This window comes from Bos mutus, chromosome 22 (assembly GCF_027580195.1).
Source record: "Bos mutus isolate GX-2022 chromosome 22, NWIPB_WYAK_1.1, whole genome shotgun sequence".
Taxonomy (NCBI): domain Eukaryota; kingdom Metazoa; phylum Chordata; class Mammalia; order Artiodactyla; family Bovidae; genus Bos; species Bos mutus.
This window is the reverse complement of record NC_091638.1, coordinates 13569139-13583750: the sequence shown is the minus strand read 5'-3', so window position 1 is coordinate 13583750 and position 14612 is coordinate 13569139. Positions and strand designations below refer to the sequence as shown.

The 14612-nt window shown below is 44.2% G+C and overlaps 1 protein-coding gene across 4 annotated transcripts in view; it reads right to left on the bottom strand.

Moving 5' to 3' along the window:
• LOC102274737 (zinc finger protein 621) overlaps positions 1 to 14612 on the bottom strand; it is a 43007-nt gene that overhangs the window by 14798 nt on the left and 13597 nt on the right. For 2 of the 4 annotated variants that reach the window (XM_070360168.1, XM_070360170.1), the window contains one exon: positions 732 to 815. In XM_070360168.1, coding sequence (XP_070216269.1) covers positions 732 to 755 — 24 coding nt within the window. In that variant the 5' untranslated portion in view covers positions 756 to 815. Of the gene's footprint in view, positions 1 to 731; positions 816 to 1279; positions 1625 to 14612 lie in introns of those variants that run through there. The other 2 variants (XM_070360166.1, XM_070360167.1) reach the window with 2 other exon arrangements.

Below are 14612 nucleotides of genomic sequence, written 5' to 3'. Positions count from 1 at the left end.
GAACTTGCTACAACAGATTCCTGACACGACCTACCCTCCTTCCCAGGATGATTATTGATCTAGGGTGGCACCTAGCAACTAGTGATTTTAATGAGCACCCAAGTGATCCTGATGCGGCCCACCTGTGGCCCTCACTGTTAGGAAGCACGGTACTTGAGCAACAGGTACTTATGATATCAACTTACTTGTTTTTGGTAAAAGTACCCTCCATGAGAAAGGAGAACTTGTCTGCATTATTCAGACTAGCACTACGTGCCTAGTCTGAAAGTACATATGGAAAGAACAATGCAGGTCTCTCTGGGATACATCTGGTATTTGTGGAGGAATCTCTTCAATTGAGAATTTTTCTCAAGCGGTTTCTCACCTAGCAATCTTATTTTTTTTGCTAATCCCATATTCCTAATTTATCCCCACCCCAACGTGTTTCCCTCTAGATAAGGTTGTTTTCTATATCTGTGCACACAACTTTTATTTGTACAACATGATCTGGATTTTCACTTTCTGAGGGAATTTCTCGACGTGAGTCCCCCCTTTTTTACTTAAACCTGTATGTCCAAACTCTTCACACTACACACAAGACTCTTACCTCCCCCACCACGTATTTACAACCTTAGCCCTGGGGATGGATTCAAGAGGGAAACCACAGCCTCTCCAACTTAGGCCTTTTCGGTCCCTTCCTAATGACCTGATAGCTAACGTGACCTTTAAGACTGAAATGAAGGTAGGCTCACCTGAGGCCAAGTGGTTTGGAGCATGGCTGATGTCCCCTGGCTCTGTGCACTCTTCCCGGTTTGGAAAAGCAAGAACCTTAAAAACTAAGACAAGAAGAGCCATGAGCGTAATGGTCCCTTTTCTACATCACCAACAACCGCCCACAGTCTTCCGTCTCATTTCCAGCATTGGCAGGAGTCTCTACCAGCCCTCCACTGGCTGATCGCTCCCACCTCCTCATGAATTGCTCTAGCTGGTATTCGGGACAATCCACCACCTGCCTCCTCTGCCCAAGAGCGCTCCTGGGACCATTCACACCGAGTGGACCGAAACACACATGACGAATTCGGCCCCTACAGTGCTGGGTCTGAACAAATTTAAAAACCTAAAAAAGTGCTTATGGGGACCACGTCACTGACTCCCCAAAGTGCCTATGGAGGAGACAAAGATAACTGGATTTGGACTGAGTGAAATATTCATGGTCACATTAGCTATCAGGTGACGGGAGACCCCAAGAGGCTCTCCACCCAAGCAAGCAGGAGACCCCAAACATCAGAAACTTCAGTACCGGCCACAGGGGGCTGTTAGGCCAACTTCTTTTAGACAAAAAAAGGATCACGCCTCGGTGGGCAAGGGACTGGACCAGGACTCTAGAGGCCCGCAGCCACCTCGGCGGCTTCTGTGAGGCCGAGACGCTGGGGCATCCGGTCAGAGGGAGGCGAGTTCAGGGGCAGCGTGCTGACGAGGCGCTAAGGAAAACGAAGAAGCCGGCGCCTAACAGGACTGGCAAGAAGAGCTAGCCAGAATTTACCCTCTTTCCCTCATAACCCCTAGAAACGGTTCTCTCAAAGATCATGCAGAACCCAGCGCAGGTGTCCACCATCCCTCTAGGCCGCCCATCTCGGTGGTTCCGGCGGCGCGACCTCACGTAACCCGAAGGGGCTGGGCTTCGGACAGGCGCTTGCCCGTGACGTCATTGGTGGGCGCGGTAACACAGAACTAGGGGCTGGTCCCTCCGCCCTTGTGCTCCAGCCGCTCAGGGGACTAGAGGTTGGGTGTCGCGGCACCCCTTAATCTACTCATATCTCGGCCTCTGGGCCCAGGTATGTGCTGTGTGCTAAGTCGCTTCAGTAGTGTCCGACTCTGCGACCCCATGGCTCCTCTGTCCATGGAATTTCCCAGGTAAGAATACTGGAGTAGCCATTTCCTCCTCCGGGGATCGTCCAGACCCAAGAATCGAACCCGCGTCTCCTGCATTTGCAGGCGAATTCACCACTGGCCCACCTGGGAATCCGGTGCAAGCGGCTGAATGGTTCCAGTCATGAGGATTTCCCAGGAGGTGTACACTACTTGTAGTTGCCATTCCAGATAACAGGGACATTGCTCCAGATGTGCCCACGCGGCCTGGGCCCTGTGTCTACACCGCTGTGGGAGAATTGGAAATGGGAAGAGTAGTGCCCAGTATTTCAGTGGCCAAATGTGTACGGGTTGAGAACGTCAACCAGCTAGTTCCAGAAACCTGGCTGAACCACTCACTAACTGGGTTTGCCTGTTTCATTGTCTGTTATATGGGTATGATGGGGGTACCCCCAAAGGGCTGCTGAAGTTTAATAATTAAATGAATTCACAGATTGGTACAGTGTTTACGGTGGTGTCTGGCACGAAATAAGTGCTTGTGAGTCTGTTGTTTTGTAACTGTGTTGTTTTTAGAGATACAAGTCCTGCTGGGACTCGAATCTGTAACACAGTTTAGGAAACAGCCATTAGCATTTATTCTTAGAGCCCCTTCCCACCATGTATCTGTATGTATGTTCCAGGCCCAACTTGGAGAAATTCAGCACCTCTGTCCAGAAAGGTTTTAATTACAAAGGCATCTTCAATTCGTGCAACTACATGACAGAGGGCCAGGATAGTAACTGAACAAGGAGTGGCTTCTCTCCTGTGGCCGCAGGTACTGTGGTGTCCAGGGACTTCTCCTTTGCTGTTTCAGATGCCCTATGATGGAACCTTTAGCGCTCAGTTGCTCAGTCATGTCTGACTCTTTGCGACCCCATGTACTGTAGCCTGCCAGGCTCCTCTGTCCATGGGATTTTCTAGGCAAGAATACTGGAGTGGGTTGCTGTTTCCTCCTCCAGGGAATCTTCGCAACCCAGGGATCAAACCCATGTCTCTTATGTCTCCTGCATTGGCAGGCAGATTCTTTACTGTTGCCACCTAGGAAGCCCTATGATGGGGGCCTTTCACACACTGTATACTCAGATTCTCCTGCAATTAAGCATCTGCTTCACATTGCTCCAGCCCAGCTCCCTTTTGTAATTACACATATAAATAGATACTGAAACCAAACAGAAACAGCTAGATGGCAACAGCAATCCAAAAGGAAAAACTAATAAATTTGTTGCAATCAATTCATATTCATTGTTGTGTTGCACTAGTCACTTAAACGGTCTTTGTATAATAACTAAGATTTATGAGACCTTAATATGTGCTAGAAACTATGCTAAGGCTTTATCAGCATCATTGCTTTTCATCTTCATTTCTTAGGTAAGTACTGTTACGTTCCCCGTTTTACAAGTGAGAATACTGAACCTAAAGAAGTTTAGATGTAATAAGAGGCCACAGAGCTAGGAAAGCTTATTAACCAACATCTGTACAGTTTCTCCTGGGAGCTGAAAAGCACTTTAAATACCATGGAAACATTACAGAGAATCCCTGCCTCAACAGCCCACTGCCTCTGCTGCACTACTCAGCCCTCCTGTGTTTCCCCAGCAATTGTCTGAACTGCCTGATGTCATGGTATTTGCAGTCCTCCTCCTGTCCCCCCTAGATTCATGCTCTACTCATCTACTATCCCAACAGCGTCTTCCAAAATCTTCTAAATTCTATGGCCCCCAAAGACAGGTGTGAATAAGTGGCACAGGAGACCTACCTGTTGGTAGACTTTGACTTTAGAAACTGATGTGGGTTTCTAGCCCCCAGAAAATTGTACTGACAGGTGCTTCCACTTCATGCAATTAAACGGATCTTCTGAAAATCATGTCCTCTCTGTAGACAAAGGTATCTCCCGCTGGGATAATCTCATCTCACCTCAAACCACGTTTCCTCAAGCACACCCCCACCTGGGTGGACACACATCCATGCCTGCCATAACTGCTTGTCAAAGGGGAAGCCAAGTCAGGCCAGAGTCTGGCACTGACTTCTCAGAGCGCTCATCTAAGAAAAGCTGTCAGGAAGCTAGCATTCCTGAAGCCCCACTGTGTGCCGTGTTCTTCACAATCATGACCTTAGCCTGCCAGCAACTCTCCAAGGTAGTTAGCTCTTACCCTCTTTGTACACATAAGGGAACTAAGGCTCAGGGCTTTCGGTGACTTGCCTCTGGTCATGCAGCTGGTAAGCAGTAGGAATTGGATTTGAACCCAGATATATTTGACTCAAAAACCTGTATGCTGTGGTAGATATATTTCCTCATCTTCCTCACATCAGTCTCTCCCCAGAGAAGAACTGTGGCTCCACTGGTGCCTGGCTATTTCCCTTTTCTCTCCCTTCTCTCCCCTTCTTCCCTTCACCCCTCCACCCCCTGCTGCTGCTGCTAAGTCGCTTCAGTCGTGTGCGACCCCACAGACGGCAGCCCACCAGGCTCTGCTGCCCCTGGGATTCTCCAGGCAAGAACACTGGAGTGGGTTCCACCCCCACTAGTGAGTTTTAATGTTGGAACGTGGGGATTGAGAGGTTCTAGATATGGGGAGTCAAGCCCGTCATTCCCTCGTTCATCCCACTGTGGGTTTGGGAGGCCATGTGATTATTTTTCAGATGACACCCGTGTTCTCTGCAGAGGCACAGATCGAAAAGAATTCATAAGAGGGTTTTCAGAGCGTGTGTTTGTGATGTGTTTGGTTGTATGCACAGCGTGCAGAATTTATGAGCATTTAGAAATCAGCGCCCATTGCAAAGCACCTTCAGTGCTTCTCCCAGATGCCAGTTCCCCGTGATGCCAAGGTGCCTCTGCCAAATCAGAGGACGTTTAGAACAAACACTCCATGGAATATCTGCAGAATAATGTGATAGGAAGAGGAGCAGCCCAGCCTCTGCCGCTGAACGCAGAGTCTAGCGTGCCTGCTGTGCCCTCTCTTCCTCTCCTTTTCCGAGTCTGGCTACTGAGATCTTTCTCGTGTGCGCTCAGGGATCCTGGAGGATGAGTCAGGCCCATGTGTCAGTGGTGCCATTGGTACAAAACTCAGAATATCCAAGACACACAGAGCCTTCCAATTTTAAGACTTGAGTATAAATCCTCCTAGGTTCAGTGGGATTTCCCTGGTGGTCCAGTGGTTAAAACGCTGGGTTTCCAATGCACAGGGGGTGGGTTCAGTCCTTGAAAGGGAACTAAGATCCTACATGCCACACAGCCAAAAATAAGTAACCAAATTCTAGTAGGTTCAATGAGACAAAATGGCTCAATGTATTCTTATGGCTGCACCATCTCTTTTGTTGGGTTTGGCCTGAATGGAACCTGCCTTGGAACCCAGGACAGTTTCTGAAAACAAATAGTGCTTAGGGAAGGTATAAATCTTTGAGGCGTGTAACTACAAAGAGCCTCTAAAGGTTTGTGGCAGGGTGAAAAGGCTTCTCTTACATCAGTCCTACTCTCTCACCACCACATTCAACCCACCAGGAGAAACCCTGGGAATTACAGAACACTTATCTGGCGCTGAGACCACACATTGTCAGTTAATTCCAGAAATCTCCAGAGTGCAACACGGAACGAGAAGGGATGGAATCCTAAGAACAGAGTTATAAGAGACAAGAAATGAAGGCAGCATTTTGTTTATGTAAGGAATAGTCATCTGTTTGTGTAAAACTGCAGGAAATGAATTCTCACCATGGTGAAGCATATTTGTTCTTAAACTGCCTTAGAAGGAAACAAGCAAAAATGCAGGCTGAAGCCCTTCCTTCGCTAACATTCTGTATTAGAGAAACAGAACGAACAGGGTGTGTGTGTACAGAGAGTCTAAGAAATTAGCTCATGCAGGGACTTCCCTAGCGGCCCAGTGTATAACCATGTGCCTGCCAATGCAGGGGACACAGGTTCAATCCCTGGTCTGGAAGATTTCACATGCTGCAGAGCAACTAAGCCTTTGCACCACAATTTCAGAAGTCCATCCTCAACCTGGAGCCCGTGCTTCACAACAAGAGAAACCACTGCAGTGAGAGCCCTCTCATAACAAAGAGTAGCCCCCATTAGCCACAACTAGCAACAAGACGCAGTGCAGCCCAAAATAAATAAATATAAACTGCATCTTAAAAAAGTTTTAAAGAAATGAGCTCATGCATATGTGTGTGTGTGTGAAAGTTGCTCAGTCGTGTCTGATTCTTTGCAGCCCCATGGACTATACAGTCCGTGGAATTCTCCAGGCCAGAATACTGGAGTGGGTAGCTGTTCCCTTCTCCAGGGGTCTTCCCAACCCAGGGATTGAACCCAGGTGTCCCACATTGCAGGCGGATTCTTTACCAGCTGAGCTACTAGGGAAGCCAATGGAATATTACACAGCCACTGAAAGGAATGAAATAAGGTCATTTGTAGATATGTGGATGAACCTAGAGTCACTCATACAGAGTGAAGTAAGTCAGAAAGAGAAAAACAAATATTGCATATTATTGCTTTTATGTGGAATCTAAAAACATGGTACAGATTAACTTATTTTCAAGGCAGGGATAGAGATGCAGACGTAGAGAATAGACATTTGGACACGGGGCGGGAGTGAGGGGGGTGACTGAGATGAATTGAGAGATTAGGATTGACATATATATACACTACCATGTGTTAAATAAATAGCTAGTGGGAACTTGCTATTAATACAAAGCACAGGAAGCTCATCTCGGTGCTCTGTGATGACCTAAACGGGTGGGGTGGAATATGTGTATACGTATGGCTGATTCACGTCACTGTACAGCAGAAACTAACACAACGTTGTAAAGCAACTATATTCCAATAATAAAAAGAAAGAAAGAAATTGGTGCATGCAATTGTGGAGGCTTGGAAAGTCCAGAATCTGCAGGGCGGGCCCACAGCTGAAGACCCAGGGAAGAGCTGCGGTCTGAGTCCAGACGTGGTCAGCTGATAGGAATCCCTCTCCCCAGGCGCTCCGCCTTCTTCTCGTCAGCTCAACATTGCTACTGCCGTCCTTCTGCCCTACCGCGTGGTTCAGCAGACGAGACCATGTTCCCATCTCTGACAGAGCCAAGGGACCTGGTAGAAGCAAAAGTCCTTGCTGACAGCGAGCAGATGTCTGAGACTAGAGCGCTGGGGGTGGGTCGTCAGGGGATGAAGCACCCCAAGAACAACAGGACACATGGCTCTAAGGGGGACATAGCCCCCCAGAAACCTAGCAGTGAGGGCACCTGCGTGAGTGGCATCTGGACAAAGAGCACATCACCCAGTACATGCTATGCTCTACATTTATGGGATCACACTCTGTGTATGGCTCTATAACCATACAGTCAAAAATCATCTGGATCAGTTGACAGCTAACCAACCCTCAGACATGTGAGTGAGCCCAGCTAATGTCAGCACAGCCACCCAGCCAACCACCCCAGAGGCAGGGCAACAAATGCTCAGTGTGATAGAGGCCACTGCGGCTCTGTGACTGTGATGCTCATGATGCCGCATTTTCTGGCAACAAACTGTTACACCTACTTTCCAAGTCAAGGGATGGGCTGACAGATCGAACACTGACAGGGAAAGGCAGGTCCTATAATCCAGTGAGAGGCAGAGTGGAGTTTGTATTAAACTAGGAACCACACGCCCATCTAATGTGAACAGCTGGACTCAGTCCCAGCCAGTCACCCCAGCTGGAAATGTTGATTTGGTGCAGCTACATTAACTTTTTAAGAAAGGAGATTAAGGTTTCTGTGAAATGTATTATTTTATATGTTACCAATACATTGTATTTTCCTCCAAAAGTTGGGCAATAATAACAGAAATGCAAATTATACTGATACTTCTTGCCTTTCCAAAAGATTAGCAAAAAAATAAAAAAGCTCAAAAGTACACTCTTGAAACTAACTTCCAAAGTTAATGAAACTTTGGAAGAACCAGTACCTTTACATATTGCTAGAAGGAATACAGGGGTTTGCCAGGTGGCTCAGTGGGTAAGCAATCTGCCTGCAATGCAGGAGACACCAGTTTGATTCCTGGGTCAGGAAAATCCCCTGGAGGAGGGCATGGCAACCCATGCCAGTGTTTTTGCCTGGAGAATCCCAGAGACAGAGGAGCCTGGTGGACTACAGTCCCTAGGGTGGCAAAGAGTCAGAGACAAAGTGACCGAACACACAGGCTTGCACACAGAAGGAATGCAAATGGAATAACCTGTATGGAAGAGAATTTGAAGATATTTAGCAAAATTATATATTCTTTTACCCTTTGATTCAGTAATCATACTTCTTGTAATCTATTTCAAATATATACTGGCAAATATAAAAGAGATATATGGAGCTTCCCTGGTGGCTCAGAGGTAAAGAATCCGCCTGCCAATGCAGGGGACATGGGTTTGATCCCTGGTCCAGGAGGATCCCACATCCCAAGGAACATCTAAGCCTGTGCACCACAGCTACTGACCCAGTGCTCTAGAGCCGTGAGCTGCAATTACTGAAGCCCATGGTCCCTAGAGCCCATGCTCTGCAACAAGAGAAACCACTGCAGTGAGAAGTCTGGACACCATAACTAAAGAGTAGCGCCTGCTCGCTGCAACTAGAGAAAGCCCACGCACAGCAACAAAGAGCCAGCGCAGCCGTAAATAAATCTTAAAAAATCACACTGCAGTCATAGATAAATCTTTCTTTAAAAAGAGAGAGGTGTACAAGGACACTCTATAAAAGCTAAGCCATAAAACAACTAAAATGCCACAATCTGGGACTGGCTGAATAAATTATGCACATCCTTATGACAGAGTAGTATATAACTATATTCTAATAATGAGTATCTCCATCTACTATGGAGTAATTTCCAAGATACATTGTTAAAGTGATTTTAAGTGCATAAAAATGTGTATACTACTATTTCTATAATAAAGGATATAAATATATACAGATTTAATTCTCTTTTTCCATGGACAAATAAACCACAAAAAGGTTTTAAGGGTTCTCTATAGGATAAAGAAAGGTATAGAGCGTATGAGACAAGGATAGATACAAACTAGACTTGCATATATTTTGGTTTCTATGTATGTCTTTGATACTGTGTGATTCAATTTTAAAATATTAATCCCAAAATATAAAAAAATAAATGAACCTAACTGTGTATCCATTTTGGTAGCAAAACTACACAAAGAGAAGCCATAAGAATTTGTGCTCCCCTAGTGGGATGCATCCTAAGTACAAAAAGGACTGTAGATGGTACCGATGAACCTGTCGGCAGGCCAGCAGTGGAGACACAGACGGAGAACAGAATTGTGGACACAGTGGGGGAGGAGGGGCGGATTGAGAGAGCAGCACGGAAACATATACATGACCGTACGTAAAACAGAGCCAGGGGGAATTTGTACGAAGCAGGGAGCTCACATCAGGTGCTCTGTGACAACCTACAAGCTTGGGACGGGTGGGAGGTGGGAGGAAGGTTCAAGAGAGAGGGGACATATGTATGCCTGTGGCTGATCATGTTGATGTGTGGCAGAGACCAATACAATATTGTAAACCAGCTATCCTCCAGCTTTAAAAAACAGCAACAGAGTAACTTTTCAGTAATGATATTACTGTGGTTCTGCTATTTTAGACTTGTCATTTGGGTAATGCAATGTCAGATAAAACTACTGAAAAATTACATGATATTTTATCATTCATGTTGTTTTTGAGAACAAAGATTCTGGCTGTGGGAAGAAGGAAATACAAGTATTAGAAGAACTGAGTAAAAATCATATAATCCAGAACCTTAAAAGGAAGCATAGGTTCAAATGCGTGATGTAATTTCATGATTGATTAGATAGCTAGCTAGATAGGTAGACAGATACAAAGACAGACAGGTACTTCCTGTTTCCCAGTTCTGTCCACTGGAAACTGACAGTGCTGATCGCAGTGAGCACCCATAGCAGGCTCTCTATGGGCCATTTCTCATGAAAAGGAACCAGTGCTGCCTAGACAAATAGAACTCCCAGTGGCCAAAGATGGGACAGTCTGAGCATGGGTAATAATAATAGTGAAGATAAGTAATAAAATGAATCATGATAATCTTTGCAAATGAATTCAAACATGTCAGCTATGATTAAATCCATGGATTCATAAAGATGCTTTAATAAGACAGTTGGGAAAACGTGAATTATGATGGCTACTCCATAATGTTAAGGAATCTAGGAGCAAAAATGGTAATTGAAGCTACGTTTTTAAAATAATTCTTATATTTAAAAGATGCATACAGCCAATTCTTAATATTCACAGGTTCTATATTTGTGGATTTCTATACTCAGAAAATTCACTAGTAACCCCAAAATCAATACCCTGGGTGTTTTTGTGGTCATTCACAGACGTGTGAAGAATGGCAAAAGCCTTGAGTCACCCACTCTGCATATTCCTAGATGAGGTTGATCAAGGGGACTCTGCCTTCATTCATCCTTTAGGCTATACACAAATGCCTTTTTTGTAGTTTTATTTAATGTCACTCTGTTCACACTTTTGTGCCACTTTTTGTTAGTAATTTCACCACTTAGGATGGCTCATTGCATTTATGTCCTGAAATGCAATCCAGTGTTCCTAAAAGCAAGAAGGCTGTGATGCGCCTTATGGAGAAAATACGTCTGTTAGATAAACTTAATTCAGGCATGAGTTATGATACTGTTGGCCATGAGTTCAGTATTAATGAACCAATGATGTATATGAAATAACTTGTCTCTAAAATAAAACACACATAAAATAAGGTCATGTTTTTATTAGGTGATGAAACTATGGCCAGAGTCTCACAGAAACCTACTCCTGCATTTCCCCTGAGAGAAAGGATTCTTCTATATTTGCTAATTCAGTGTTCACAGTGACTTTATGGAACTTAACTACCACAGATCACTCCATGGCAAACAGATGGGGAAAAAATGCAAACAGTGACAAACTTTATTTTCTTGGGCTCCAGAATCATTGTGGATAGTGACTGCAGCCATGAAATTAAAAGACACTTGCTCCTTAGAAGAAAAACTATGACAAACCTAGACAGTGTATTAAAAAGCAGAGACATCACTTTGCCAACAAAGGTCCATACAGTCAAAACTATGGCTTTTCCAGTAGTCATGTACGGATGTGAGAGCTGGACTATATAGAAAGCTGAGCACCAAAGAATTGATGTATTTGAACTGTGGTGTTGGATAAAACTCTTGAGAGTCCCTTGGACAGCAAGGAGATCCAACCAGTCCATCCTAAAGGAAATCAGTCCTGAACATTCATTGGAAGGACTGATGCTGAAGCTGAAACTCCAATACTTTGACCACCTGATGGGAAGAACTGACTCATTTGAAAAGACCCTGATGCTGGGAAAGATTGAAGGCGGGAGAAGGGGACGACAGAGGATGAGATGGTTGGATGGCATCACCGACTCAATGGACATGAGTTTGAGTAGAATCCGGGAGTTGGTGATGGACAGGGAGGCCTGGTGTGCTGCAGTCCATGGGGTCACAAAGAGTCAGACACGACTGAGCAACTGAACTGAACTGATATTCTCCCAATAAGATGGACCAATGAGCATATTTAACCTGAGCTATGGACCTCCAGTTGTCTATATACCAGCAATGGCCTTGCCAGACAGAGCCATCCATGGGCTCTTTGCTGAGAGCCAGGCCTTAACCTTCAAATATGTGGCCTCATTTACCCATGTGAAGTACCTCCAAGAGGAAATACAAGTTTATCTCAATTCTTCACCCACTAAATTTTGCCCAAGAAATTAAAAGGAACTATTAATGATACAAAGGGGTTTCTCATGAGGCTTGGTGATAAAGAACCCACCTGCACCACAGGAGACTCAGGAGACTCGGGTTCGATCTCTGGATTGGGAAGACTCCCGGAGGAGGAAATGGCAACTCACTCGTATTCTTGCCTGGAGAATTCCATGGATAGAGGAGCCTGGTGGGCTACAGTCCATGGGGTTGCAAAGAGTTGAACACAACTCAGCACAGCACAGCAGTGATATAATTATCATTATAAAAATCTTTTTAAATAGGCATTTGCTATTAATATACCACTTGGGGGCCCTCCTGCATTGAATGGTATTGAGGACTGTCTCTAAAAAACAGCCTTTTCAATTCGGGTCGGCTGGTGTTCCCTGAAGGTCTCTGCCAGCTTGTTTCTCAATGTCTCCATAACGTACCTGGGTTTCGAAGTAAGTAGAAAGTCAAACGAGGAGGATATTAACTAGACGGGGAGAAGATGCAGTGTGGGCTTTTTGCTTTTCTGGTTGGGACGGAAACCCAGAAGGAAGACAGTTGTGCTGTCTTCCACAACACAGCTCCTCCTGATGAGGAGCACCACAGAGAAGGTGCTGTGAATGGGGCTCACAAGATGACTCAGGAGCTCTGAACACCACATCCAGAAATGACAGTGCCTAAAGGCCACTTGCTATGTGTTTCTTGCGTTAAGACTGTAAAGTGGACTCCTTGAAACCCCTGAGAAGCCCTCCCTAGTGTGTCGTCAGCTAGAACCACAGCACACTGCCATGCCCTGGCTGGTAAAAAGAGGGGTGTAAGCCCAGCATGATCAGCTTGGACCAAGCAGCATTTCCCCTTTGGGGATGCCCCTGCTACACATGGCTAGTGGAAGGAGGGAAATGCTGAACAAAATCCAGAAGAGGAACAAACGGATTGGCTGTTTCGTGGGCAAACGACAGCAGCTGCCACGTACGTTTACATTGCTCTTCACAGGGTTGTTTTTAGATCTGTTGAGTTCTGATGGTGATCATTGAGGATGTAATTTTTACATCTCACTATACTCCATTGTTTTCCCAATATATCACAAATTTTGACTATAAAAATGCAATGTTTACTTATCATGACTAAATATCATTACCTGATAAGTCATGGTGTGTTTTATGATTACCTTTTCTTTCTTTATTAAATTTTTGGCTTTTCCTGTACTTCATAGTTGCCTGGATTTTTTTTGTTTTGAAATTTGCTTTGTTTTGTATTGCCCCTTATTTTTTTTCCCCAAATTCTCCTACAGATTTGTGAAACAATAATTTTATGAACACTCAAACACTTCCCAGTAATCTATCAGTCCCCATTTGTTTTTGTTTTTGTTTTCAGATCTCTCTCCCGGCATGCTTCAACCTTCTGTTCCAGTCTGGACTGATTACTGTTGCCTTCTTGGGGCTTCCTTTTCTCCTTCTCCTGTGCTGGATTTCCAATTTCCTAGATCATCTGTAGTTTTTTTCTACATTGCTTCCTTATTTTTCTGAAGCACATCTTGTAACATGATGGTTAAACTATTTGGTCCTTGGATGTCTGAAAACATGTTTATATTACTTTTTTTATATTTCTAACTTATAGAATAGTTCTAAGAATAAGAATAGTTACATGAAACTTGTGTTACCTTTTACACACATTGACCTGTTACTAGCATTTTGTTCCATATTCTTTAATATCTGCTTTTTCTTTTTCTGTCTCTCCTCTTTCTCTCTCATGGATGGATGGATGGAGGGAGGGAAGGAGGGGTAGATGGATGGAGAGAGATTATCATTTTCTCTGAAATATTTAAGAGTAATATTCATACAGTGTGAAGATTCCTTAAAAACTGGAAATAGAACTGCCATATGACCCAGAAATACCACTGCTGGGCATACACACCGAGGAAACCAGAATTGAAAGAGACACGTGTACCCCAATGTTCACTGCAGCACTGTTTACAATAGCTGGAACATGGAAGCAACCTAGATGTCCACGGGCAGACAAATGGATAAGAAAGCTGTGGTACATATACACAATGGAATATTACTCAGCTATTAAAAAGAACACATTTGAATCAGTCCTCATGAGGTGGATGAAACTGGAGCCTATTATACAGAGTGAAGTAATTCAGAAAGAAAAAGACCAATTACAGTATATTAATGCATATATATGGAATTTAGAAAGATGGTAACAATGACCCTATAGAGACAGCAAAAGAGACACAGATATAAATAACAAACTTTCAGACTCGGGGAGAAGGCGAGGGTGGGATGATTTGAGAGAATAACATTGAAACATGTATATTACCACATGTGAAATAGATCACCAGCCCAAGTTCGATGCGTGAAACTGGGGACTCAAAGCCGGTGCACTGGGGCAACCCAGAGGGATGGGATGGGGATGGAGGAGGGAGGGGGTTCAGGATGGGGGACACATGTATACCCATGGCTGATTCATGTCAGTGTATGGCAAAAACCACTACAATGTTGTAAAGTAATTAGCCTCCAATTAAATAATTTTAAAAAGTAATATTCATACATCATGGCCCTTTATCCATAAATATTTCAGTGTGTATATTTCCTTAAAATATTCTTACATAATAACAATACTGTTAACCTTTAGTAAATTTAATATTGATCCAGTTTGGATCTAATCTATTGTCTATATTTTAATGTTGCAATAATGTCCTTTATAGCAGTTTATTTTTCCTTCAATAGACCATCCACTCAGGTATTGCATTTAGCATCATATCTCTTTAGTCACACTTAATCTGGAATACCTGCTCAGCCTTTGTCTTTTATGACACATTTTAAAAGAACACGGAATCACCTTTTTGAATAGAAATACACCATACTGGGTTTGCCTGGTTATTCCCCATGATTAGATTTGGGATAATCATCCCTTACTAGGATACTCACAAGTGATGTGCTTTTCTCAGGGCATCACGTATGAAGGATACAATTTCCAAATTCCCCTCTTTGGTGGTGTTAATTTTGATAA